The sequence below is a fragment of the Carettochelys insculpta genome, chromosome 12 (genome assembly GCF_033958435.1).
Source record: "Carettochelys insculpta isolate YL-2023 chromosome 12, ASM3395843v1, whole genome shotgun sequence".
Classification (NCBI taxonomy): domain Eukaryota; kingdom Metazoa; phylum Chordata; order Testudines; family Carettochelyidae; genus Carettochelys; species Carettochelys insculpta.
Window position 1 is genome coordinate 3652496 of NC_134148.1, and position 26959 is coordinate 3679454.

General features: G+C 45.9%; 1 protein-coding gene across 1 annotated transcript; it reads right to left on the bottom strand.

Annotated features, from left to right (window-relative positions):
* OAZ2 (ornithine decarboxylase antizyme 2) lies at positions 1-26687 on the bottom strand. Its single transcript, XM_075006495.1, is given in 6 exon segments — positions 1-1657; positions 3406-3491; positions 5946-6121; positions 18851-18922; positions 18924-18999; positions 26564-26687. Coding segments are annotated over 6 exon segments (564 nt in total). The 5' UTR covers positions 26584-26687; the 3' UTR covers positions 1-1523.
* Between the last annotated feature and the right edge of the window lie 272 nt (positions 26688-26959).

Consider the following 26959-nt stretch of genomic DNA (forward strand, 5'->3'; position numbering starts at 1 on the left):
TCAACTTTAAAACCATTTATTCACACACGAACAACACGGGACCCAACCCCCTTGGAAAACAAACAGTGATTATGAAAGTCAATGGAATGGCTTCAGCTTTCAAACATCCTCCACATAAACAAAGCACACAAGGACAATGGATAAGGCAGCCAGGTCAGCAGGGAAGCTCACAATGCATCCCCACTGGAGGATTATAAATATATATTTCTCATGTAGCATTCAAAGACAGCCAGTCAGATAAAAACCAAATGGTACCCATACAAGAGCTTAACTCCAACAACAGAAATGGTGGAGGGAGTGGGAGGGGAAGGGGGAGAGAGAGAGAGACACACACACACACACTACAGCCAGCAGTTCATCCTCTTCCACTCGCCTCCGCTCCAAACCTTCTACCTCCTCCTCCCCCCCCCCCCCCCGACACTGACAGGTGGGGAGAATTGCAGAAGTCATCGGGGAAGAGGACAGCAGTACAGGTGGAGTCCCCTGCCCCATCCTGGCCCTGCTGTGCTACATTCCGCTCCCTTTGGTGTTTGATACATTTCCTGTGCCAGCAGCAAGGGTCTCTTTGGAACCGCTAACAGAGGTGCTGACATCTGCTTTGAGAGGAGGAGGATCATGAAGGAAGTGATCAGTTTAAAAAAAGCTTACCCCTTCTTACCAGTCCCACTAGGGACTTCAAAGCCAGTGGCCCCGTTCAGGATAGCTCATCCCTTTCCTAAGGATGCCAGGCTGCCCCACACAGCTACCGCGCCAACGGCCAAAGAGCTCACCTGAATCTGAGGCGGTGCCCCAAGGCTCATTTCACTCAATTTAAGGAGAGTACCACTGCAGCTCTGCCACTGGCTGAGACAAATGGTGCCCTTGAACAGAAGGACACTGCTTACACCAATGCTAGCAGAGCCAGAAGCTTCTTAAATAGAAGGGTAGGCAGCATACAGCCCAGGCTACCCAGTGCGGAAACGTGTACGATTTTAAACTTAGTGTCATTACGAGTTAACTCCCCTTCTATGTGTCCACACTCAAAACATGCCTCACATTTAAGAGTCTGAGTGAACATAAAAATAGACAAGTCTTTAAAATGAGTGTGCGCCACACATCAGGTGATCTGGAAAAAAAGCAACACTGATTTAAAAAGTCAAGAAATTGATAATGCTTCAGCCACTGTGTTCCCCTCGGCACGCTAGGCTTCCAATCACAGCCCAAGCACGAGGAGCTGCTAGGCTAACAAATATACCACACGGCTGCATTTAAAGAGCTTCTATGCCAGTTCATAAACATCTTCCATTTACTGTTTGGAGATTACCTCTGTGTGCGTGTGTGTGTGTGTGTATATATATATATATAGTTCTCTATGTAACACATTTCAATGAAAAGTCAACTCTGAGGATATACAAGCCAATCTAACAATGAGAAATACAGTTTCAGTCCAAGAGAATCTTGTTTTCCCTTTCTGCATGGAAGGGGATTTAACCCCTTCTCCCCTCAAAATCATCTTCAGGCCATGCTGATGTACTTCCCAGGGGCTAGTCTTCATCAGAGGAAGAGTTCTGATCCAGAGTGTACACCATGAACATCACGCCGGGCCGTGATGGAACGCAGGGGTGGCCAGGCCTCACAAGCTCAAAGCCCAAGAAACTGAATGTCTTCAGAAGTGCAGCTACCAGCGAGTGGGTGGAGGGAGGAGAGAGAGAAGAAAGACTGTTAATCGCAGGAATCAGCTGCCTTGTTAGCTGAGGTGGGGAACCTACATGCGCACAGGCTAACTCCACATTTTCATGCTGCACAGGCAACTAAAAAAAGGAATTTGGAGGAGGGGCTGACCTATGAAATCCAAGATTCATGGTTAACCTTGTCCTTCCCCCACGTCTACTGTCCTTCACCTTTATCTTGTCTGTTCTTTATGCTGCATCTCCATCTTCCTCCTTCCTCCTCTCCTATGACTAGACCTCCTTGTGTATGTACAGTGCCAGGAGCAAGGCCAGGATCCTGATACAACTCATGAAGAATGGGGTCAGCCCACAAACCAACCTCTGACAAGCTATGGACAAAGGCAAGTAACAGGATACACTGGTTACTAAGCCTTGTCATCTGTTGGAGGCACCCCAGTGTGGATACAAGTACTCCTTCACTAGCATCCTAGTAACAACTGACACGGTCACAAAGGATTTTAGAAAAGAATCATTGAGGCATATTTGTTCTGCATACTGAAGAGTTCAGCAACTGGAACGTGCTCTTCAGAGCACACGAAATCACATGAGGAAGAAAGTTTGAACACTGACAGTTGCATCAGGATTGGGTAGGAAATTTCACTGCAAGGTAAAATATTTTTAGTTGCCTTTGTGCACGTCTCCCAGAAACCAGCTATTACTGGCTTTCACAGCGGGTAACTCAAGTGTGCTGCCAGCTTTCTATTTATGAGAACAAAAACGCCTCATTTCCAGAAGGACACTGTTCAGCTAGCCTATTTTTAAAAATACTTCCCTACGTTTAGCGCAAAGGAGGGGCTCCTCCTAATCGGAAGATAAACCAGAGATGCACAAAAACACAGAATAATCCTTTTTGAAAAGCTGAGAATTAAAATTAGAACTGAAAGAAGAATTTTGTTGTAGCTATTCATCATTCCTACCATCCCAAGGCAGTCTGATTACTAGACACTCGTGTGTTACATATTTAATACTTGCTCAGTCATAACCTTTTGCTTTTCTATAAATTCACTCAGGTTTCCTTGCTCCTGATCACATCAGATACTAGCATTTCCCCCTTAAGGCATACACACCTATCGACAGGATAAGATTATCCACATGTCTGGAAGAGAACAGAGGTGCTGCGAGATCTGCTGGTTAAAAATCCACTCAGGGATAACGCACGGGACCAACTCATGGTAGAGCAAGCACAACCCCCTCTAAGAAAGCTTTAGATCTCCTGTGGGGTAGGCCAGCCACCCCTCTAAATCACATGCACCTGGCGGTTTCATTTCTTATCAGGAGGAAACATTTAGTGATTCTTGATTAAAGTGATCCTATTTCGCTCATGAGGTAGCAGGGGAAGGACACTTTTTTGCATGGCAGTCAGAGCTCAGTTCCTACAGATGCGAAAGTTACTATGGACAGCCAGTCACAGAGAATCTTTCCTACTAATGTGAGAGTTACTAAGGACAGAGCCAGCCATCTAAATCTTTTGGTTTCACAAGCAATAACGGCATTCAAGCAAACTAACAGAAAATGTCCTATGGGGCAAGTAATTTACAAGAGCTCTGACTGCGCTTGCTGTGCAGAGATCGCAACAGGAAACTGCCTCTCGGCGGAAGTGGCCTGGTGAAACCCTACAGATGACAGAGGACTTTGCGGAGCAGCAGCTTCACTCTATTCTGAAGGCTGAAAAAGCCACTGAGGTTGAAGTTCTCACCTCTGTCTTCTCGGCTTTTTCTGAAGCAAATAAAGACGTAGCTCACTTTCATTTTCTCTTCGGCAAATTCCAACAGCGCAAGCAACCTGTTGGGGAGAAGAGGAAAAAGTCACTCCAAGCTACCAGTCCCTAGGGAGCGGCTGAGCACTGTCAGCCTGACTTAGGAGGATGAACTGCTTAGGTGTTCGGAAGGAAACAAGAGGCTTCTGCGCTGATGCCTGGGAATTTATATACTTTGGACATCAGAGAAGGAAGAAATCCTACAAGGAAGCTCAGCTGAGGCATGGCCTGTCTTTCTATTGTTTTACTGCACCTGGCACTACAGTTAAACACAAGATAATAAATAAGTCTATGCTGAAAAGTTAGATCAGCAAAGCCAACTCAGGCAGGGGTGTGAACCACCAGTTAAACCCCCAACTGACAACAGCTATGCCAACAACCCTCTCCGACCTCGCAAGACACAGCTATGTCAGTGGAAGAGGACGACTAGCTTCATTCATGGAACTGGTGTTTCTACACCCAGAGGAAAATCTCTTGGTCGGTGTAGACTGCATCTGTGCTACGAGGGTTTGCTGGCACAGCCATGCCAAAAATCACCAAGGTTCAAACATGCTTTTAGTTTACTCTGGCAGAGAACGTTTGGTAAGAAAGAGCTCCGTATGTCAGAAGCACTAATTCATGGCTGCTATTGATCCAGGGAGCAAAGTTTCTCACACACAAAGGGATGGGAAAGGAATGGAAGGTGGTGAAGAAGTGGCCTCTGAGGCCACGAGAATTTTTGCATCTTGTTCAGAGGGTGTCTCACATTTTTTATACACAGAACACAGTTTTTCCATCAGTGCCATCCTAGAATGATGGCAGAACCTCTCTCCAATGTTTTCTACTTACTAGTAATACAAATTGCACCAATCTAGTACCACCACCTCACTGCTCAGTTCAGGCTGCACTCATCCGTTAGTCACTGACCTAAGACTAGCAATGTCATACCCCTGGAACAGTTACAAATAGGAATTTCAAGATCTAATTAAACAGCAGCAAGCAAGACTGGAAAACCGCTATGGGGATTAACTTGGAGGGGCTTATGTTAATATAACGATCTAGTTTACTTATAAACCTCCTAGGCTATTGTACCCAACTAAAAATAATTGTGAGGACTTGGGCAGACAACACCCTTGCAAGAAGATCTGCGCCTGTGGGCTTGGGAGAGTTGGGATATTCATGTATTACAGAAGATACCAAGGTTTTTCTTGACTTCCTTTATGCAGCACTGAAGCAGTGTAGGTGAACACTGCGCACTAGTTGGCTCAAATTTGTCAAGGTGCGTACGTTTACATTTGGGACAAAACAAATGAGATAAAAGACAAATAATGAAGACGACTACACAGGAGAAAGGCAACATATCAGCATCTCCCTAGTAAGTTTCTTTGGGCTATGACATGATGCCTATAATTATCTCTTGTCCACTTCAACACAAAGTTATAGGATCTCAGGATTCAGAGAAACGTTAAAGATTTTGGGGGCTACAGGAGAACAGCCAGCTCCACTGAGAGCAAGCTAACACAAACTGATGATAAAAGGTAAATTATGCGTGGGACACAATCTGCAGGGAAACAAAAATGCTCATTCCCAAAAACTGTCCAATTGGTTAAATGCCAAACATTTGGCAAGATAAGCCCTTCCCACAAAAGCTCTAGTCCACTGCTATCTGCTTGAGGCAGGTTTCCAGATCAAGATTACTACTTGCCTGACCTATAATGGGAAATTCCATGTACCAAATAGTGACACTGACCCTTTCTACTATTCGAATTGTTACGCTAAAAAGGAGAAAGGCGAATCTCTTGATCCCCAGAGGAAAAGAATACACACCAAACTACAAAAACAAGAAAGCTGCTTTGGTGTAGAACAGGGGCCTGCAACCTGGGGCTCTGGAGCTGCATGCAGCTCTTTTAGGACTTCTGTGGCTCCCAATGCTATAGTTGCAAAGTAAAAAGAAAAACACACCTGATTATTCTCAATCAATGGTGAACCTCTAAAAGCCCCAAAATGAACAACTCATATATAAATAGCAAACGATGTGTGGTCTCGAAACGCTGGATTACTCCCCTTAGCATCATCCAGAGCAAAGACTGAGGAGTGAACGTCAGGAAGACAGTGGTACAAACACACACAAAGTGTGAGGAGACAGAATATGTAAAGAGTTTGTGAACATCCAGCAGTAAATATGTATCGCGTGACAAACCACTGTGTGGGCGTGGTTCTTAAAACAGGTTACAAAAAGCACGGATTGAGGTCATTTATTACGGATTGTCTTGTATTCACATGTGTTGTGACTCTTCAATTACTGAATATTTTACCGAATTGGAAAAAAATTGCTCTTCTTGCTATTTTGGTTACCAACCCTGGAGCAGAATAATGGAGTATTTGCCAAGTCAGAGTAGCAGTACAGCATAAACTCCTTCTCCCTTTATCTTGCCAACACAATTCCCAGTCTCACATTGGCTTAACCCTGTGTGTGCCATGCAACATCTTCAGGCTCTTACCCTTCTTTACTCCCGTCAGCTAATAAGCCATCAGGGGTTTCCACAAAAAGGCTTTGATTGGAAAGCACTGCATCCCAGGAGGAAATCTTCACTTCCGTAACCTTGTACTGGAAGTGGACGACGTGAGGCTTCTCTTCATGCACTGGGACATCTTGGTTAACAGTGAGCTTCTCGTCCTTCAGGTTTTCATTGGGGAGATGGGCGGGGAAGGAAAGAAAAAAAAAGAAAAAGGAAGAGTGAAATACAGTCCAAGCTAATAAAATAAATTGAGTTATTGTAATGTCCTTTAACACTGGGTAACGTGAATACCACCATGATTTAGCTCAGTTAAAGCCTCTGTGTGATTTGACAATGGGTTGGTGCAATTTTAAATTAACATTTATAATCATTTGAAATAGAAATGCTCCTTTAGAGCTGACTGAATATGTCTTGCTTCCATCTTACAAATTGCTGTAGGTAAAGAACACAGTACTAGAACTGTTTGGCTCCACATTCTCTCCAGGCAGGCTTTCCTCCTCCTACTCCTCTGCTCCCCTTAACTCTTAGAAGTAAAGGCCTGACGTGCTAGTCCCCATGTGGCAGGCCACCCAAGAGTACTAGCCACCTAGACCATTTAAGAATTCTCTGTATCCAAGTGGGGCTCCCTGCCACTGCAAGTGGCATCAGAGGTGGCAGGGAGCTCTGGGAGAGGAAGCCAGCAGCTGCCTGCATGCTGGGGAAGGGCTGCCAAGCCTGCCTTGCCAGAGCCGCATTAGAAAAGAGGAAGAGGAGGCCAAGCAGCTGCCGGCCGACTGAGGGAGGATGAGAGGGCTCCGTCCCTAATCACACGGGAGCTGCTGTCCAATGTAAAGGGCTGCTTGAACCTCCCGCCACGCTCAGCCCAGCGCAAGTGGGGCTGGACTGCACAGCTTGTGGCAGTTGTGTTGAGCCCAGGGTTTGCACCTGGCACAGTGACTCCCTCCTGCCTCGGGGCACTGCAGGGTGTCTGCCCTGAAACCCAGGCTTTCAGCTTCTCCCAGCTGAAATCAGTCACTACCCTTCAAACAGCCTTTAAAATAAACACCCAGGCAGCAGCCAGGAGCAGCAGGGGAGGCAGTCATCTTGAGCAGGTAAACCCTGGGGGCGGGGCCTGGTGTGGGGCTGACAGGGGTTAAGCCTGGGAGTGCGGGGGTGGTTTTGGATGATGGGGGGTAAAGCTTGGCAACAGGAGGGTGGATTTGGGGGCTGAAGCGGGTAAAGCCTGGAGATGGGGGTAACAACCTTCTAGAAGTTACAAATAATTGTGTGCAAGCTGTTCTTAACAGAGGGGTTACAAAAATTATGGTTTGACATTAAGGACTGTCTCGTATTCCTATGCACTGCTGCTCTTGAAGTATTGATTTTGTAACTGAATTTGAAAAGATGGCTTCTCTCGCTATTTCAGTTGCAGACCCTTGTTTGTTATTATGACTCTTCACAGCAGACTTACACAGCCCCAGCAAGTCCAGGGGCAAATTAGGCTGTGGACGGGGAGGTGGGTACACAGGCAGCAGGGGCCAGAGATGGTATGGGGTGGGAGTGGGAGGGAGCTGAGGACCCAGGCCTGCCACCACACAGCCAGGGAATTAAGCTCAAAGCCTCATGCCTTTGGAACAGGCTCTGGAGACAGAGCTTATAGCCCCATGGGTCAGAGCCTGCCATCCCAGTGCTGAAGCCCAACTCCACCAAACCTGCAAAGGGAGGGAACTTACTGGCTGCTGGCTCCTCCAGCTTCTCTCTCCTCGTGGGACCAGCCACTGCCTGCAGCAGGGCTGCTGCTTTGCCCACCTGCCCCATCGCTGCCCAGAAGGCTATGGAGACAAGAGCAGCCCCTCGTGGCTACATACAGCCACAGTGACAGTATTTGGGAAGTGCTGTCCTCAGTAGTCAAACAGCATAGTTTTAACAACTGCCAGGACACCGCCCTGCATTCTTTGCGTGGCTGTGTTAGCCACTGTCTGGGTGTCCTGCTAGCACAGTTTCAAACAACGGCCAAAGCCTAAGCAATACAGTAAGGTTGATACAACAGACATAACTCAACTGCACTGAGCTTTTGACTACAGTGTCTGCCTCAGGTTTGTATCTGAACTAGTTTGCTTCCATGGTATTCCATTGCAGCACTGGAGATCTGGTGGTTGGTGTCTGCTACAGGCCGCCAAATCAGGATGATGAGGCTCTTTCTGGACAACAGAGAGGTTTCCGGATTGCAGGCTCTCGTTATCATGGGAGACTTTTAATTACCCTGACGTCTGTTGGAAGACCAATACAACGGTACACAAGCAGTCCAGGAAGTTTCTGGAGAATGTTGGGGATCACTTCTTGGTACAAGTGCTGAAAGACCTGACCAGAGGTTGTGCGCAGCTCGACCTGCTGCTTACAAACAGGGAGGAACTAGTAGGGAAGGTAGAGGTGGGCGACAACCTGGGAAGCAGTGGTCATGAGATGGGAGACTTCAGGATTCTGACCAAAGGAAGGAAAGAGAACAGCAAATTACAAACCTTGGACTTCAGAAAAGCAGACTTTGACTCCTTCAGGAACCTGATGGGCAGAATCCCCGGGATGCTACCATGAAGGGAAAACGAGTCCAGGAAAACTGGCAGTATTTTAAAGAAGCCCTAGGAAGGTGCAGAAAAAAACCGTCCCAACGTGCAGCAAGAGAAGTAAATATGGTAGGAGACCAGACTGGCTTACTGGGGAAATCCTTGGAAAACTTAGTTACAAAAAGGGAGCTTACAAAAAGTGGAAACTGGGACAGATGTCTAGGGAGGGATATAAATGTATAGCTCAAGAATGTAGGGCAGTTATCAGGAAGGCGAAAGCACAACTGGAATTGCGACTTGCGAGGAACGTGAAGGATAACAAAAAAAAGTTTCTACAGGTATGTCAGCAAGAAGAGAGTGATCAGAGAGGGCGTAGGGCCCCTACTGGATGAGGGAGGCAACCAACTGACGATGTAGGGAAAGCTGAAGCACTTAATGCTTTCTTTGCCTCTGTGTTCACGGACAAGGACAGCTCCCAGACTAACGCGATAAGTGATGCATTGTGGGATGAAGGTGGACAGCCGTTGGCGGAGAAAGAACAGGTTGGGAGCTATCTAAAAAAGCTAAACATACATAAATCCATAGGCCTGGACCTAATTCATCCGAGGGTTCTGAGGGAGTTGGCGTATGTCGTTGACGAGCCCTTGGCCGTTACCTTTGAAAAGTCGTGGAGATCGGGAGAGATCGCGGATGATTGGAAAAAGGCAAATATCGTGCCCATCTTTAAAAAAGGGAAGAAGGATGATCCAGGGAACTACAGACCGGTCAGTCTTACATCAGTCCCTGGAAAAAGTCATGGATGGGCTCCTCAAGGAAGTCACTTTGAGGCACTTGGAGGAGGGGAAAGTGATCAGGAATAGTCAGCATGGATTCATGAAGGGCAAGTCATGCCTGACCAATCTGATTAGTTTCCACAATGTGATAACTGGCTTTGTGGATGGGGGGGAAATCAATGGATGTGATTTATCTCGACTTTAGCAAAGCTTTTGATACGGTCTCCCACAATATTCTTGTCGGCGAGTTAAAGGAATGTGGATTAGATAAATGGATGGTAAGATGGATAGAAAGCTGGCTAGAAGGTCAGGCCCAGGGCGTAGTAATCAATGGCTCGATGTTGGGATGGCAGTCCGTTTCTAGTGGAGTGCCCCAAGGTTCGGTTCTGGGTCCTGTTCTGTTCAACGTATTTATCAATGACCTGGATGAGGGGTTGGATTGCACCCTCAGCAAGTTTGCTGATGACACTAAGCTAGGGGGAGAGGTAGATATGCTGGAGGGTAGGGACAGGGTCCAGAGTGACTTAGACAAATTGGAAGACTGGGCTGCAAGAAATCTGATGAGGTTCAAAAAGGGCAAGTGCAGAGTCCTCCACTTGGGCCGGAAGAATCCCAAGCACTGTTACAGGCTGCAGTTTGACCGGCTCGGTAGTAGTTCTGCAGAGAAAGACCTAGGAGTTGTAGTGAACGAGAAGCTGGACATGAGTCAACAGTGTGCCGTTGTAGCTGAGAAGGCTAATGGCATATTAGGTTGCATCAAGAGGAGCGTTGCCAGTAGATCCAGAGAAGCGATTGTTCTTCTTTATTCGGCTTTGGTGAGGGTGCATGTGGAGTACTATGTTCAGTTCTGGGCCCTCAATTAGAGGAAGGATGTGGATACGCTGGAGAGGTTCCAGCGGAGGGCGACTGAAATAAATAGGGGGCTGGAGCATATGACTTATGGAGAAAGGTTGAGAGAATTGGGACTGTTTAGTCTGCAGAAGAGAAGACTGAGGGGGGACTTGATAACAGCCTTCAACTTACTGAAGGGAGGTTGCAAAGAGGCTGCTCACAGTGGTCACAGATGGCAGAACACAGAACAATGGTCTCAAGTTGCGGTTGGGAAGGTCCAAGTTGAACATTAGGAAAAACTTTTTCACTAGGAGGGTGGTGAAGCATTGAAATGGTCTACCCAGGGAAGTAGTGGAGTCTCCATCCCTGGAGGTGTTTAAGTCTTGCCTTGACAAAGCCCTGGCTGGACTGATCTGATGGGTTTGGTCCTGCGTAGGGCAGGGGGGCTGGACTTGATGGCTTTTTTAGGTCTCTTCCAGCTCTGTTGTTCTAGGATTCTATTACGATCAGATCACTGGTGTTCAATTCTATTAAAACTTAGGCGCCTGCATTTGATTATAGCACACAGAGCTGAACCAGGCAGCCACTCACATTTAATGAGTGTGTGTTTTGGGTTTGCCACCTTGATCACAGGAAGTTGCCATCTGTTCCAAATGCACAGATCAGAATTGCAAGGCTGAAAGATGGGTTGACATTTATTTATAAGACTTTTCTTGTGAGGCAAATGCTAGTGAATAACCCTCAGGGAGCTTGCACATTCACTGCATTTACTGTAACTTGATTGAAACAATCAATCTTTCCAAAATTACTGGGGTAACAGCTGTTGTGGAGTCAGTAGTACAAGGCTTTAGCCCCTGGACTGTCCTGAACTACACAAGTGTCTTTTCTAAAAACCACTGTTAAAACTGTTGGGTTCTAAGCACTTTAGCCAATCAGACGTTACTTTCACAGGGCTCGTTTCTGGGATGCAAAATGAGCCCTGGTTTCAGGAAGATCTCTTCCTGTTCCCACTGTTCTGCCTGAAGAAAATAAGAGGACACAGAATGTTTCCAAAGGCAAAAAATTAGGGCCAGTGAGGGAGAAACGAATAGGCTGGTGGGACAGATTGAAAAGGGAAGCCTATACATGCACCTACACAGAAAGGACGGCAGAGTTACACGGCAGGGGAAAAGCTCCTATCGCCGTCAGGCCTGTCTGTCTGCTGGGAGTAGTTATGCAGGTCTGAGGATTTCCTTTCCGGTAAAACACCCCCAGCCCCCATATGCAACTGTCATAACCTGGCCCAGTTTATTCCAATCATGTAGTATTAGTTACATGAATTAACCAGGGGCCTGTTTCCCTAACTGTCTGGGAATTAAGTTTTTTAATAAGGCCCCCCTCAGGCGGCTGTTTCTTTATCAACATATATTAAAATACAATTAAATCACTCTCTCCACAGCTCAAAAACTACATGGAGCCAGGAAGAAATCAGTCAGTTTCCAGGAAGGGGAGGCAGATCAGGAGTCTTCTGGAATCTGCTCAAAGCGAACTTCTATTTACGCCACTGATGTTTGGTTTCAGATCAGTTCAGCAGGATTCTGCTCTAACACTAGTTTGCACGTAAGTGTCAAGAGAGCAACAACCTTTTAAAAAAAAATAGACAAAACCTTTACCTCAGTTACCCATCTTGAACTAGATCCCTTAAGGAATTCGAGGTTCAAGGACAAATTTCCATTTTAGTCCGTATTTACTGCGCACAAGACATCTAATCTGGTTAGATTTCTTAATCCAGGAGGAACAGCAGGAAGGGCCATGCGTACTGACAGTTTATTGAGGAGAAAGGATGTTAGGTCTACCAGAGCCAAATTACTTGAGAACCCACGTGTGCAGTTTCCTCTTGGCACATACAACACCTGCAATCTCCTGCCAAGTTCACCCTCCCAGAGCACGTACTTCAGCAAAGTCTCTGTGAGCAATACAATACCAGCTGGCGGCTGACTTTGAGTTATGCGGTAAAGCCCTCTTGATTAAAAGGCTGAATCTTTTAAATCTCCCACAATAAAAATGGCAATAAACAGGCAGCTCAAGCTGTAATTTATAATACTGTTGGATATACGTATCACGTGCTTAATATTACAGTCTCAAAGCAGGGTGGGCAAACAGGCAGATTCTCAGGAACTTTAACTTCTGTCCATAGTCATAAGTTTCATTTACAGATACTGTGCACCAAAGTGCCACACTGGAAGAAACTAAGTATTTGCTTTCAACTGTGAGACTGTGACAACCTACAGGAGCAGAGACTACACAGATATTTTGCCAACAGCATCCAAGGAATTAAACTTAATACAGGTACATTGGGGACGCTGCATTCTTACAAAGCAATTAATGCTGACACCCCTGCTGCAGAAGGCCAGAGAAATTTGAAATACCAAAAGGCATGCCTCCGGCTACCCACATTATGTTTTTCAAAGGTGGCATCTTCCAGAGGGGCTTCATTCCAAGTGATTTTGCCAGTGGAAAACACAAGAAACCAAGGCAGATTATTTCCTACCCACTGTTTTCTATGTCACACGTCACGTTCTAGCAGATACTCACTGATTCCTCCAAAGTCCACTCCTGATACCCCATTCTTCTCTTCTTCTCTCCAAACTGATTGCAACGACTGCTCTTATGTCAACTATTTAAAGGGAGCTGCGACAGACATGGCCCTGAGGAATCATTCATACTACCGTATTAATAATCTAGCAGGTATTAATGTTGCCCTCTCTGAAGGATCAAAGGCTATACCAAGTACCAAAGATGACCTTTATAGCACAGCACAATGTTTAACCACAAACCATTCCTCCAGTCAGAACACAAGAAAACGCTAAGAAGTACACTCTGCTCAATTTAAAGGAAGTCACCACCAAAATAGGTCAGATAAAATGAATGAAGCAGCTTATACTCTCAAAGACTCCAGCAGGATATTTTTGTGCCTGAAGCTACAGGCCTTACTTCCTACCCCCTCCTACCCTACTAATGATCAAAGAGGATGTTTCTTAAAGAGCACACAGTTACCCCACCAGTCTGGTATAAAGCACAAATCAAACATTTGCAAATCGAACTGATGGAAGCAGTCTTGGGGCAAATTATCCCACAAAGGAGAAACATTTTTTCACTCAAAGATCACCCTGTGGAATTAAGGAGCATGCTATTGATTTACTAGGAAAAGCGCCAATTCTCACTGGCTGAAAACGGAAGGGAAAACGTAGGACTGAAGGCACAAACTGAAACTTACGACACAGACGAGCTTGCTTACTTCTCAGAATTGGAAACCTACTGCGTGGAGGGGGCCTGAGAAGACATCAAGTCCAGCCCCATGTACGGGGGAGGTATTATGTAAACTGGACCAACAGGCTTGTATCTAATCTTAGAAACTGACAATGATGATGATTCCACAATCGCACTTGGAAGCCTGTTAAAAGCACTTAACTCCATTTATGATTTGAAAGCGCTGCCTAGTACAGGGGTGTGCAACACATGGCCTGCGGGCCAGAATCCAGCCCACAGAGCTGGCAGAGACACCATTTTGAAAGCTGGCTGTGCGGTTCTGAACCTCATGTGGCCCTTTAAAGGAGCCATTTGTGGCTCTTGCCACTGTCGCCGCTCGCTCACTCCTCTGGCTTCCTGCCCTGCTGCACTGAAAAGGGAATTTAATTGGTTTAATGGGTGGCAGGAGGGATATGGCCATTAAACCAATTAAATTGAGTCCCATTACTTCACTGGGGCAGAGTAGAGACCCACATATGCTGCATACGGGGGAGGGAAGATGAAGGCTTGTGGGGAGCCGCATAGCTTTGCTAAGGAGGAGACGGAGGCCTGGCGAAGGTGCAGCGGGGGGGATAGCAGAACCTGGAGCTCCTGTGTAAGGTAAATTAATCTGGGTTTGGGGCTGCGAGGGGTGAAGTCTGGGAGTGGAGTGGGCTGTTTGGGCCTGTGAGGGGTTTAAGTGTGGGGGTTGCAGGGGCAACAGTTTGGGGCTGTGACGGACTTAAGCCTGGGGACAGGGGCGGTTTGAGGTTATTTTGTGTTCAGTCCCCGGAACATGTAAAACAAATTGCCATGTGGCCCCTGACGAAAAAAGGTTGGACACCCTGTCCTGTATCTAACCTAAAAATCACACTTGCTACAGATTAAATGCATTACTTCCAGTCCTACCTTAAAGGAGCAGGAAGAGCAATTGTTTAAACACCTCTTTATAACAACCCATCACCTAAAGACTGATCAGCCCCCACCTTCTCTAAAGGCTGAACATGCCCAGTTTTTTCAATTCTCCTAGGTCATGATTTCTAAGCCTTTTATCACCCTAAACCTGCCACCTATTAATTTCATTTGGTGACGTCTAATTCTAATGTTATGGGAACAAGTAAATAACCTTTCCTTACTCACTTTCTCCATACCCGTCATGATTTTATGGACTCTATTGTATTCCCCACCCCACTTTAATCTCCTCTTTTCTAAGAGGAAAAGTTCCAGTTTTTTTAATTTCTTTTCATATGGCACCTGTTCCAAACCCCTAATAATTTTTGCTGTCCTTTTCTGAACCTTTTCCAGTAGCAATATCCTTTTTGATCTGAGGTGGCCTCATTTATAGGCAGTATTAAAGATGTGGGCATATCACAGATTTATCTCACCACCAGTGCCGAGTACGGTGGGCCAATTCTCTCTTGCATTTCACACAGACACACACCAGGGAATGGTTATTAGCCATCTTTGCAAGTGCCTCACACATCACTGACTCATCTGTGATCCACTAACGTCCACATCCTTTTCAGAAGTACCACCACCTAGTCTGTTATTCCCCAATTCATAGCTGGGCAGTTGATTTTTTGTTTAGTGCTTTGTACTTGTCTTTACTGATTTTACAGCTTCTGATTTCAGGCCACATCTCCAATTTGTTGGGGTCTTTTTGAATTCTAATCCTGTCCTCCAGAGTGCACATAACCCTGCTCAGCTTGGTGTCGTTTGCAGACTTTAATAATTTGGGTAATGAAGAGGGGAGTGTGCTTAGAATGAACTGACTAATACCAGATCCAGGACTACCCCCTGTGGGATCTCACCAGATTGTCTCCAAATTTGACAGCAAACCACTGACAATTAATCTGATTATGGTCTTTCCAACCAGCTGTGCACCTACCTTAAGTAGACAGGCAGGAGAAAAAAGGAGGAGGCACTGCCATAGATATTACAAATGAATACACTTGGACTGAGGCTGAGATGGAAACAGACTTGTTGAGAGTCTCTGGGTAACCATAAAAGGGGTAAAAAACAAGGCTGATTCATGGTAAGGTCCTACTACAGGCCACCTAACCAGGAAGAAGAGGTGGACAGGACTCTTTTTTAGGGCTAAGGAAACCATCCAAAGCACAGGACTTGGTGTTGATAGGCGACTTCCGATGGGAAAACAGCAGCAGGCACAGATTATCCAAGGAAGTCTTAGAATGTATTGGAGACTGTTTATTTCAGAGAGTGGAGTAAGCTGCTGGGAGGGGCTGTACCTGATTTGTTTTTTAACGATAGTGAGGAACTAATGGAGAATCTGAAAGTGGCAGGCAGCTTGGATGAAATGTGATCATGAAATTACAGCAGCCACGATTCTAAGGCAGGGGTCAGCAAACTTCTCACATCAGGCCCCACTTTTTGTCCCTGGAATTAGGAGACCCCCCCAGGACACCACTGACAGTGAGTGGTAGTCTCCTGGAAGTGATGTGCTGCAGTCCCTCGGCAATGGTGGTGGTGGAGGCGGCGGCGGCAGCAGGTAAGTTAGCTGTCTGAATTCCACCTTCTCTTTTAAAAGACTTGGCTTCTATTTTTTGTTCATTCCAGGAAGAAAGACCAACAAAACACATTAAAGTGTTCCTTTTTTTAATCGCTTGGATGTGTGGGGGAAAAAAAAAAAAATCTTAACCCTTGGAGCAGTTTTTCCCCCAAACTGCTCTAAGGGTTAGAAGTCCCCCATCCCCCCGCCCCCCCAAGACATATGGGATCATTTCTTTGACCCTGGCACTAAACAAAAAGAGGTCGATAGCAATTAGGTTGGTTTTGTAACTTACACTGCTTCTCCCCGTAAGAGATTCTCAGCAGCCATGAAATTTTAAAGAAAATAGATGCCTCTCTCTATATATCAAACTCTCAGAAGCTTCGAAGCAAGCTCAGCCCCGGGTGCCTCAAGGAACTAAGTCTGAACATGACTTGTAAAACAGAATTAGCATTTGTTAAGCAAACGGCTGGTGGAGCTTGAGCCCAGAGCCAGTGCTTGGGAGATCTTAGCATGCTGCTGAAGGGGGACATAACTTTTCCTGCTGGCCCTGCCTAGTGGCAGCAGGGACTGAGTAGCTTGCAAGTGCTGATCCAGTCTGGCCTGGGAGCCAAGCTGTCTAGACTGTACAGAGTGTGAAGCCCTCCTGGTTCTCTAACAATATTGTCCCTCAGCCTCTCCTGCTGGTAGCTACAAGCAGAGCCTATTGCGAGATGTGGGGCTGGCTGTGTGCAGTGGGAAGGTTGATGGAGTTCCCCTGAACACTCAGCTGCAGCTCACTTCCCTGCAGGAGGGCCATTAATCAAGCTGCTCTCCTGCAGATAGGCCACATCCCTCCTCCCAGGAGAGGCACCCAAGCGAGCTGCTGCCTAGGGTGGGGGGAAGCCAGGAGGCAGCTCTCCACAGAAATCAGCATAACAGGAGTAGAGTGGCTGCAGGGAAGGAAATGGAGGCTGTGGAGAAAGGGAAACCCCATGACGCTGCAACCCCTCCTTATAAAATTTCATGCTTCTCTCCAGTTTGCACTCCCGTTCTAAGGAATGGTAGAGGGAGAACAATAAAATAAAGAAAAAGGATTTCAAGAAGCACATGTTAGCAAATGCAGATCTGGTAGACCACGTTTCCTTCGCTCACTTATGAGAACTATCCCCTAAACCAAACTGTTCAATAAGTTGTTACAGTATCTTTGCAGGTACTCAAGTTAGGATAACTGATTTATTAATCCCCAGGTCCCCTATTCTCATTTTTAAAGCAGGTGCTATGTGCATCCTCTTCTAGTTTTCCTAATCCATCCTCCATGAGTTCTTCAAAGTAATCACTAATGGTTCCAAGTTTGCCCTAAAACAAAAAGATTCAGCTACAGAGGCTTATGCGTTCTCCTAAGAACATTTTAAACAATACCTAGGGTAGGGTTTGACAGCAGGGAAGCAACCCTATGCTTCCACATGACTATAATCAGCAACTTCCAGGACACAGCATTCCTAGCTTTCTGCCTCACCTGGAAGATTGGCAGTCATTTCAGTTTAGTATTTGATCTTTTGGTCCCTACTTCCTATAACTTGGAAGATGTTGAGATAGTTATGTCATCTGCTTACACACCAGACTCTCATGTACCAGCAGGAACCCAGGGCTTAGGGAATACGAGTGGTGAGTTAATTACTCAAAGACGACTAACCTGGAAACTCCTTTGTTTCTAAATTAGCAATTGGTGTTTTTTTCTTTAAACAAAGAACAGCATTTCTACCTAAGTCACTTTAGTTTAAGGGTCTTACCTTAGTTGCCTATTTTCGTTATCTTACAGGCAGTGCTTAAATTATAGGGGAAAGACGGAGGGTAGCTATTCATAAATAGAGCTGAATGACAAGCAAGATGCTGTGGTATTCATTCGTCCGTCCCTGTGCTGGGATCCTCTGCACTGCCAAGCCAAGTTCAGCTGCACAAAACCACCTTTCCCCCCCTCTACCCTTGTCCTCCCTTCCCCTGCTTTGGCGCTGCCTCGAACTCCAACTGCCCTTCCCCACCCTACACTGACCTCCCTGTCCAATCCCTTATATTCCACCATCACACCTGTTACTGTCGGCCTGGAGTCCCGTTTTCTCCCACTCATAATTCTCCCCCCACCCCTGTAGTATCCCATCTATCTGCTACCACCATTCGCACCCAATCAGCCTTTTGACCTCACCTACTGCCCTTGACTTCCTCAGACTCTTTACCCACCCGACTGCTCCTAGCTCCCCTGCCCCACTAAACCCTACCTGTGGGTTTCCCCTCCCACTGACTTCCCCTTCTAAGAACTACACACTGGGAAAGGCATGGGTAGGGGGCGGGCAGAGCTAGATTTTCATCCCCTTCATCTCCTGTTGCGGCAGTTCTTATTCCCTATTCTTTCCCCCTTCTTGCCTTGCCTAATTCTGCCCACCCCTCGTTATCTCTCCTCCCAGCCCATGGCCAAAGGAGGAATGGTTTAGACAGAATACAGCGGCCCTAAGCTGACCTCTGCCAAGCAGCTGAGCAGCACTTCTTGCCTTCTGATGGGATGAAGGAGCTTCTCTAGAGAAAAGTGTCAGAATCTGAGACCCTTCAGGGAAGCACTGTTTGGGCGGGGCAGGAGGGCAAGCTCCTCCCAGGAAAGCGATAGCACTGGGCGCCTGATCAGGCAGGAGAGCTTTCCATTCTCTTTGCAGACCATCCCCTTGTGGTGCCCCAGCTCCCCTGCCACAAGGCAGTGATACCTGCCAACCTTCATGTCCTGCTCGTGGCTGCATAGGGAGAAGGGACTAAACACTACCCCTTTGATTAACTCAGAAGTGGGGTAGCCCCGAGAAGTCTTAAGGCAGAGCCCTCCCGCAACTCAGCTAATCTGAGCTTTGCTTATAACAAACCAGTAACATATCTAAGCGCACAGAAGAACCCAGAGCTCGCAGTTATAACAAGCAATTAGTTCTGCAGATAACAAATCCAGCTCACCTTATATATCAGAGAAGGATCCCTGCCACTCCCTCGCCCACCGGGGATCTTCGACAGTGGGTGAGGGGCATCAGGAGCACCACAGAGGCCCTGGAACGATGTGCCTGGAGCACTGTAGCTGGGGACTGGTACTCAAAGGTAAAACACTACTGCAAAAGAGAAAAACAGCACCAGGTTACATTAGCAAATGTTTCGGAGCCTTGACAGCTGAACCACTAAGAACGATTCCAGAACGGTCACCTCAGAGACCCCTGATGGAATGTCAGTGATGAATTCCATGTTTCTCGTACTTGGAGGTGTAAATCCAAGATAGCGGAGCTCTGTTTTGCCAGAAAAACTGCAGTGTTATTTGAAATGGGGGAGGAGCTTTGTATGAATAGTTGGGATCGTGCTGAGCAACCTCCCACCAATAAGGGAGATTTGGAAGATTGCCAGTAACAGATGGCTGGAAAGGAAAGACCAGATGAGATCAGGTTTTCTATAAACACCTTCAAATAGACAGAATCGAGAAGGAGGAGGTTTACATTTCACATTTTAAAAAGGGGAAGAATAAGAGTATGAGCTCTCAAAACACTAGGTGTACTATAAAATGTTTAAGGTGCTGACAGTTTCATAGTTAAATGAAGCATCACATGAGAACCAATGTCAGGCTAAAGGACACGGACCAAGTTTCCCATGTGCCCTTGGTGCCTTCCCTGTTGTTGATTTCTTGTGGGGCAAGCTCAAGAGTTTAAATGCTTGTGACTTGGGGTAAGAAAGTTTCTCTTATGGTTTATGCTGTAAACTTGAGCCAGCTCCTCTACGTCTATGTCCACACTACACCTTATGTCGGCACAACTTACATCTCTCGAGTGTGAATAAACCAACCACCCAGCCACGTGTTGCACTAGTGTAAATTCTGGTGTGAACAGCCTTGTATTGGTGGGAGAGTCTCTCTTGTTAACTCAGCCACTAATGTTTGTGGAGATGGGTTTATTATGCTAATGAAAAGCTTTCTTCCCACTGGCACAGCGCATCTTCATCAGACATGCTGCAGCAGCACCACTGCACATGTAGACCAGGCCTAAGCCAGTGTTTCTGAAGCCACGTTCCACAGAACACTGGTGTTCTGTGAACAACTTGCAGCTGTGCCACGAGCGCCTGACAATGTTTTGATATCATACACTGATGGCCTATATTTTCTGTTATTAAAAACTGATACACTGTTACTTCTTCATTGACATGATACCCAACTAAATTACCTCATTTTGGTTTTACTGTATATATTGTTTGGGTTTTTGTTTGGTTCCACGCCCCCAGTATGGCAACAATTTTTTTCTAGAAAAAAATATATCATCTGGTGTTGCATGGTCTCAAAGTTTAAAAACAGAGACAAAGCCAATGGAAGAGAGCTTTCCCAGCCACTTAACTACTCTGCTTCTTTCCCCCCAACCCCGGAAGCAGCAGTAGCTATATCAAAGAAGAAACTCAACTGCCAGCATAATGTTGCCCACACGAGCACCTATGTCACAGTGACTTTTATCGCGTGGAAGGGCGATTTGTTCACACCCCCCAAGCAACAGAAGTTACATTGACAAAAGCTGTAATGTACACATAGCCCAAGTCTCTTTCATACTTTACCAGATATTCCAAGACTTCTAGCCAGTCAATGAGGGCAAGAGTTTACTTATGGAGCATTATTTCTTCCACTGGCAATGTAATGCAGTAAACTCTTTCATATCCAGCACTCTGTCACCCGGAACCCACAAACGACTGGAATTTTAACCATAAGTAAATTTTAATTATGTTTTCCATAAGTACAATACAGTGAAAGTAAACACAAATAAATACAGCAAACATAGTATAAGTTTATAGTATACAATACTACTAGTGGTAAATAAAGAACTCCACATACATTTTTGTTTGTTTCTTAATATCTCATCTTGTTTTTCTTCAGTCTTATGCATTGCTAGGTATACCTCTCGATTATCCAGAATATTTGAATATCCAGCAACCTCCTGGTCCCAGTGCAGCTGGATATGAAAGTTTACTGTAGTGCCTTTTTCTTGGACATAGCTTAACACTACACTAACAAAACCTGAAAAAGCCATGCAAAGAAGCAGATTCTTCAGGATTCCTGTTATGCAAAACCCCAGCATGAGGTTAGCAATACCACCTACATAGTTCCACTGAAAACAATGGGTGTTTTGAGTAGCTCAGACACACAGTCCAGTAGGTGACATAACAAGCTAAATATATAAACACATAAAGCAGCATGTTCATCAAAAATCTTGAGATTGCAGTAGATCCTCCCACACCTTTTGTACAGCTTAATTTAGTTGCAAAGTAATGTTTTCCAGATTTTTTCCCCTCTGTGCTACGCAAGAATCATTTGAGTTTGCAAGGACAGAGACCTGAATGATCCTGTACCTTAGGACTATCCAAAAGAAGTCTGTTTGCGTAAGGGAGTGGAAGAAGGGGAGGAAGAGCTGATGGATGAAACTTTGCAAGAGGTAAATTTTAACTTGTGAAGGCAACTTCACAACTGACATTAAATAGTCTTCCCCTTCACCATTCCAAATGTTCTAACGTATAACAAGCTTTGGCACTCTTCTGGAGGGGCAGAAATTAACTCTTGTTTGAAAGGTACAAAGCAGTGTCCCACGGCAGACTTCTCTACGCATATGCTCACTTGCGCTGTGTATTAACCTAGGTCTCTCTCATCATCCGCATCTCTGAACAATGGATCTTCTCACCTCTCTAGAAGCAGAGCTGCATGACAAAATGCTTTGCCCATTCCCTTCCGCAAACCATGTTGTTGGCAGATGTCATTCTCTCCTCCTCACAACGGAACAATGCTGATAACTCCCCCTTCAAGTCAAACCCTTGCTTCAAGTAGCTGAGTAATGAAGTGATATGATGATGAAAACCATTTTCACCCAAAGGACCTCACAAGAAACACGCCCTAATTTCACTTCCCTTGGTAAGTGTGGAATTCATTACACAAAGGACAGTTACACTTGCTAACCCTTAAAGCGTACTAGGAATCCTCTATGCTATGCCAAACTCTTCATGATCATCCACAGCACTTACATAAGAGATTATTAGACCTTTTCGATGGCTCTGTTTTCTTGGACTGCACATTTAGGCAACACCCCCATTCTCCACCCCCCCTCTATTTATGCCCCTGGAAAGAGACCCAAACCAGTCTAGCTAGGACCCAAAAGCTGGCTACGCTGGTTGTGTCTGCATAGCATGAGATACAGTTCAATAGGGCAACTCAGCTCTCCTGGTAGGGGGAAGTAGGTGCAGAAGGAGCATATTAAAAAGCACTCTCTCAAATCTGTACAAATGGCACCCTTGGAAGGAATGGTATACAAGTCTTTGCCTCAAACTATCTGAGAAACATTCAGTCTTGTTCCCAGCATTTATAAAAACAATTGTGATAGGCTTTGTAAACCTCTCACATTTAGTGAACACCATAATGACTACCTTCTTGTCTATTGCTTCTGCCTCTCCTTCTCCTGGTGCCGGCTCTGCCTTTGTAAAGAACTGCACTCCTTTAGCGCCAACATACAGGTGTTTTTTTAATGCCAAGACTTAGCTAAGAGAGACACTAGATTGTCTAAAAAGCATATGTAATATACTTCCTAGCTTTTAAGATAAACTTCGTGTCAAAGCTCATATTTCACATGAGATCTTCAAGTGTGCAGTGGGCATCATTTTATCCTGCTAATTCAACCTTTAGATAGTCTAAAATGCTGTCTGAATAGTATTTTGGCTACCAATCTTCCTCAAACTTCTTTGGCTTGGACAACTGACAGCATTTGGATTGGATAGCTCATCAGCTCTTGATCTCAGACTGGGGCAATTGCACAGTGGCCTATGGCTACATTGCACCAGAAGTGCCTAGGTTGCTTTCTAATCCAGGCTCATCTGTCTGGCTCTTGAAATCCATGTAATTAGCTAGAACCACGTGGAACCTGAAAAGGAACCTTTTCCATTTGATGTGCACATGTGCCAAATCACAGATTCCATTTCAACTGCCACAGCACTATGCTAAAATTTACCATGGAGATGTATAACAACAACAACTATATTAAAAATATGGAGACATGAATATCTCATGGAACTGGAAGGAGCCCTTACAGGTCATCAAGTCCAGCCCCTGGCACTCTCAGCAGGACCTATCACCATCCCTGACAGATTTTTTTTTTTAAATCTATTTGCTTCAGATCCCTAAATGGCCCTCTCAAAGATAGAGCTCTCAACCCTGGGTGTAGCAAGCCAATATTCAAACCACTGAGCTATCCCACCCCGCTCTTCTGAACACACTCCTAAAAAGATGACAGGTTTGAGTAATGGACTAGCATAACAAGCCAGTTTATGAAGTGCCTCATTTGTCTCTTTAAATAATACGAAAAAGAGTAACACGTTCACAGAATCTCTCTCCAAACACATCCTCCAGCAAGTAAGTCAAACACGCTCTCATCTCTCATTGTCTGCACAATTCTGATACTTTAAGAAATAGCTGTCAAACTGAGTAGATCCAAGTAATAAAATATCCTTACTGAAAAAGAAACTAGGGTATACTTTTCAGATCTGGGAGCCCCAAGACTAGGAGGTTTCTGGATATTCAATATGCTGGAAGGATAACAGAGAGGTACACCTAGCAATGTATAATACTAAAGAAAAACAAGATTATATATTAAGAAACAAAAATGTATGCAGAGTGCTTTATTTACTAACAGTAGCATTATACACTGTAAACTTATACTGAATTTGCTGTATTTATTTGCATTTACTTTCACTATACTATACCCATGGAGAATGTAACTAAAATTAACTTATGGTTAAAATGCCAGTTATCTGACACTTCCGGGTGGTAGAAAGACAGTTATGAAAGAGTTTACTGTACTACACTTGATGTAGCCGGGCAAAGGCACCACTACAGATTATGGGCTTTTGTCAGCTGACACACTGGATCAATCTTTATTCACAAGATAGAGTAGTACAAATGTGCGAATATCCGCAGATCACATTTGGAGCGGATCCAAATTTTGTATCTGGAACCCTGAAAACCTGTGAATTTCTGCAGACTCTGGTTCCAGATTGAATGTGGAACCAAAATGTGTCCACACAGAGTTCTATACCTACTGCTTGAAAATTACTTCTCCTTAGGAGCTTGGTCAGAAGCTAAGAATTGCTCTTTCAAGTTTTACTCACCATCTAATGAGTAAAATTTAATTAAGTCGGTAAGAATTGCCAGCTAAAAAGATGACTCCTAGATCATCTGCTTTATATTATCTTGATACGTGAAAACAAACAGGACCGGCCACAGCATGGCAGAAAATGAATGAAAACCTTGAGAAGATTCCATAACCATTCCATATCTAGTTTAGAATGCAAAACAAACAAAAAGTTGCTAGTCTTTTCTCGGGGCATGCAGTAGGCCATATATCTTAACTGTAGAAGTTAATTGCATCATCCCACTACAACCCCCAGTTCAAATGTATATATTCTCCACGTACTGTCACCTAACATGCAGGCATGATTTATGCATAAAATAAGCTTGTTTACTCCAAATTTGTAGAAGACAGAGACTATCCTACTCTGAAGCAGCCCTGATTCCGTTTTGTAAAAGTTTTGTTTTATAACATCAGCGCTCTGCTTAAGACTACCAACAGCTTAACGCTTTTTGGTCTCTTATTACTTGCTACAGGCGAGTCATATGACAGTCAACTCACTGTACACACTGTGTGAGCCAGAACTAAAACTGCTCCTGTGGCACGTTAATGCCTTTTGAGAAGCCTCTCGTCTTCCCATGTTAACATAAGCAATCGCCATTAGTGAAAGGTTTAATCACCTCTTTCTTGCACTCTCTAACACACAGGCTGCTCCCAGGAAACAGCCATCCCCCCTCTGGGTACCCACAATGCCTACCTCAAGACAGACAATATCACAAAAGCATTTTAAGATAACTGGTATTTAACAAGAAATACAGAGGCTCAAGTCTCAAGATACAAAAGAATACCACTGGGTACACTTTCATAAGGAGACATTTAGATAACAAAAGATCAGTTTTTAAAGAACCGGAAAAACTGAGGGAAAGAGTTCAATAGTGGATGCCTCATTTTGGTTTTCAGTTTACCGCTATCAGTTTCACATTAGTAAATACCTGTATCTAGGTAGCACACACATTAAGTTACATCTCTAATCACTAGCTCTCATAATAAAATTAGTGAAGGACATCATCTTAGTTCTGTAAGGCCTGGACCAGCTTAGAGTTTCAAGGTGAGACATGCTAACAAGCACACAAAAACGTTAAGACACACAAATGAGGTGAGGTCAGGTCTTATGTGATCTACTTTTTCTGGAGAGACACAAAGGATTTGGAGTTTACAAAGAGCTCTCCTCTCTCTCACCAACAGAAGTTAGTCCAATAAATCCTATTACTTCACCCATCTTGTCTCTAACATCCTGGGACCAACAAGGCATACACAAAAAACTTGACATGCACGGGCACATTAGCCTGGCACACAAACATATGCAGTTAAATTGCATGGCATGACTTTAAAAAATAGGGCCCTATAAATCTTTCTAGAGGTAGGTTTTTTTGTTTGTGTTTAAAATGATCCGTTGAACTGAGTTATACCTTCAGGCCAGATAACAAGTATATATGTATACATTTATCTATTAGATTTTTAGAGTTAAGTTTAAAAGGAAAGTGAAACGTTAAGTAACAAGCCTTTAAAAACCTGTGTACAGCAACAGTATGTTTCTGATGGCACTGACCAGACTGAAAATAAAAGACTAACTTCATGGGCACTCAAAAACCGGACAGACAGTTCACACCTAATTCTAGTGAAGTAAGGGAAGATCACTCCCCATCCCTCCCCCCACAAACAGCTGACCCGATTCCTAGGTCCCTGGCTGGAATTACAGTATTGTTTATGTAACACTTAAAGGTCTTGAGGGCTTTTCCCCAAACCTCCACAATGAGCAGTCTCATATACAAAGTCCTTGTGGTTTCACTACACTTTACGTTTAGCAGCACTTATTCAGGCCCCGCCGGGGCAGAATACGCAGACTGCAGGCGGCTTTATTACACCCTTTTCCACTGGCATGTCCAGCTGCCCGACTCTCTCACTCGATTTTCCCAAAAAACAGGAGCCAGAGCTGCAGTCGGCTCCCTCTCCCAAGATGCAAATTAGGGCTTGTTTACACTGGGTGTGTGTGTGGGGGGGGTGTTTCTTGCGGGGGGGGGGAAACCAACCCACCGCCCCACCCTCGCAGCCACACGGCAAAGCTTATTAAGCTGGGACAACGGGGGATTTAACTCACAACAATAAAGCCACCAAACCAAACGACTTTTGCTAGAAACCACCCCCCCCCTTCAATTGCAAGGGGCTCCCCGGTGCCACAGAGCAAAGCAGCGGCAATTTGGCACCTTAATTAGGGCTTAATTGGCCTCCGCGGGAGGGGGGGGGGCAGCCCCTCCCTCCCTGCCCTTATTTCGACACGGGGCTGTCGCGTGCGGACGCTCCCGTTCGACAGGCTCTCGCCGCGCCGCTCACAAGCCCCTCCCCCGCAGCGGCCTGAGGGAGGCTCATCGCAACCGCGGGCAGCGGCTCGCCGCCAAGGGGCCCGGCTGGCGGGCTCCGGTTGTCCCCCGCCCCCGGATCCCGGCCCGGCCTCACAGGCCGAACTCCCCCCCCCACCCGCGGCCCGTACCTGTCCTGCGTGTTTATCATGGTGGGCGGCTCCGCGCGGCTCCTGCTGCTGCCGGGCTGCTGGGGGCTCGCGCTGTCCGGGCCCGCTCCGCGCACAGGCCGCACACGCCAGCTCCTCCCCCTCCGAGCGCCGAGCTCCGACTGAGGAGCCGCCGCGCGCGCGGCCCCGCCCCCCCCTCTGCCCCCCCCGCCGCCGGGGCGCCTGGGAAACCGCCGCCTCAACAAAGGCGCCGACCCCCCCACCCCCGCTTCCCTCCCGCGCGTGCGCACACGGCTCCCTTCGCGCCCCGCGGCGGGGGACCGGGCCTCGGCGTTCGCGGGTTCGCGACGCCTGCGGACTCGCCAGGCCTGGGCGCCCTGTGGCGGGCGAGAGCCTCGCGGGGCAGCCGGAACTTTC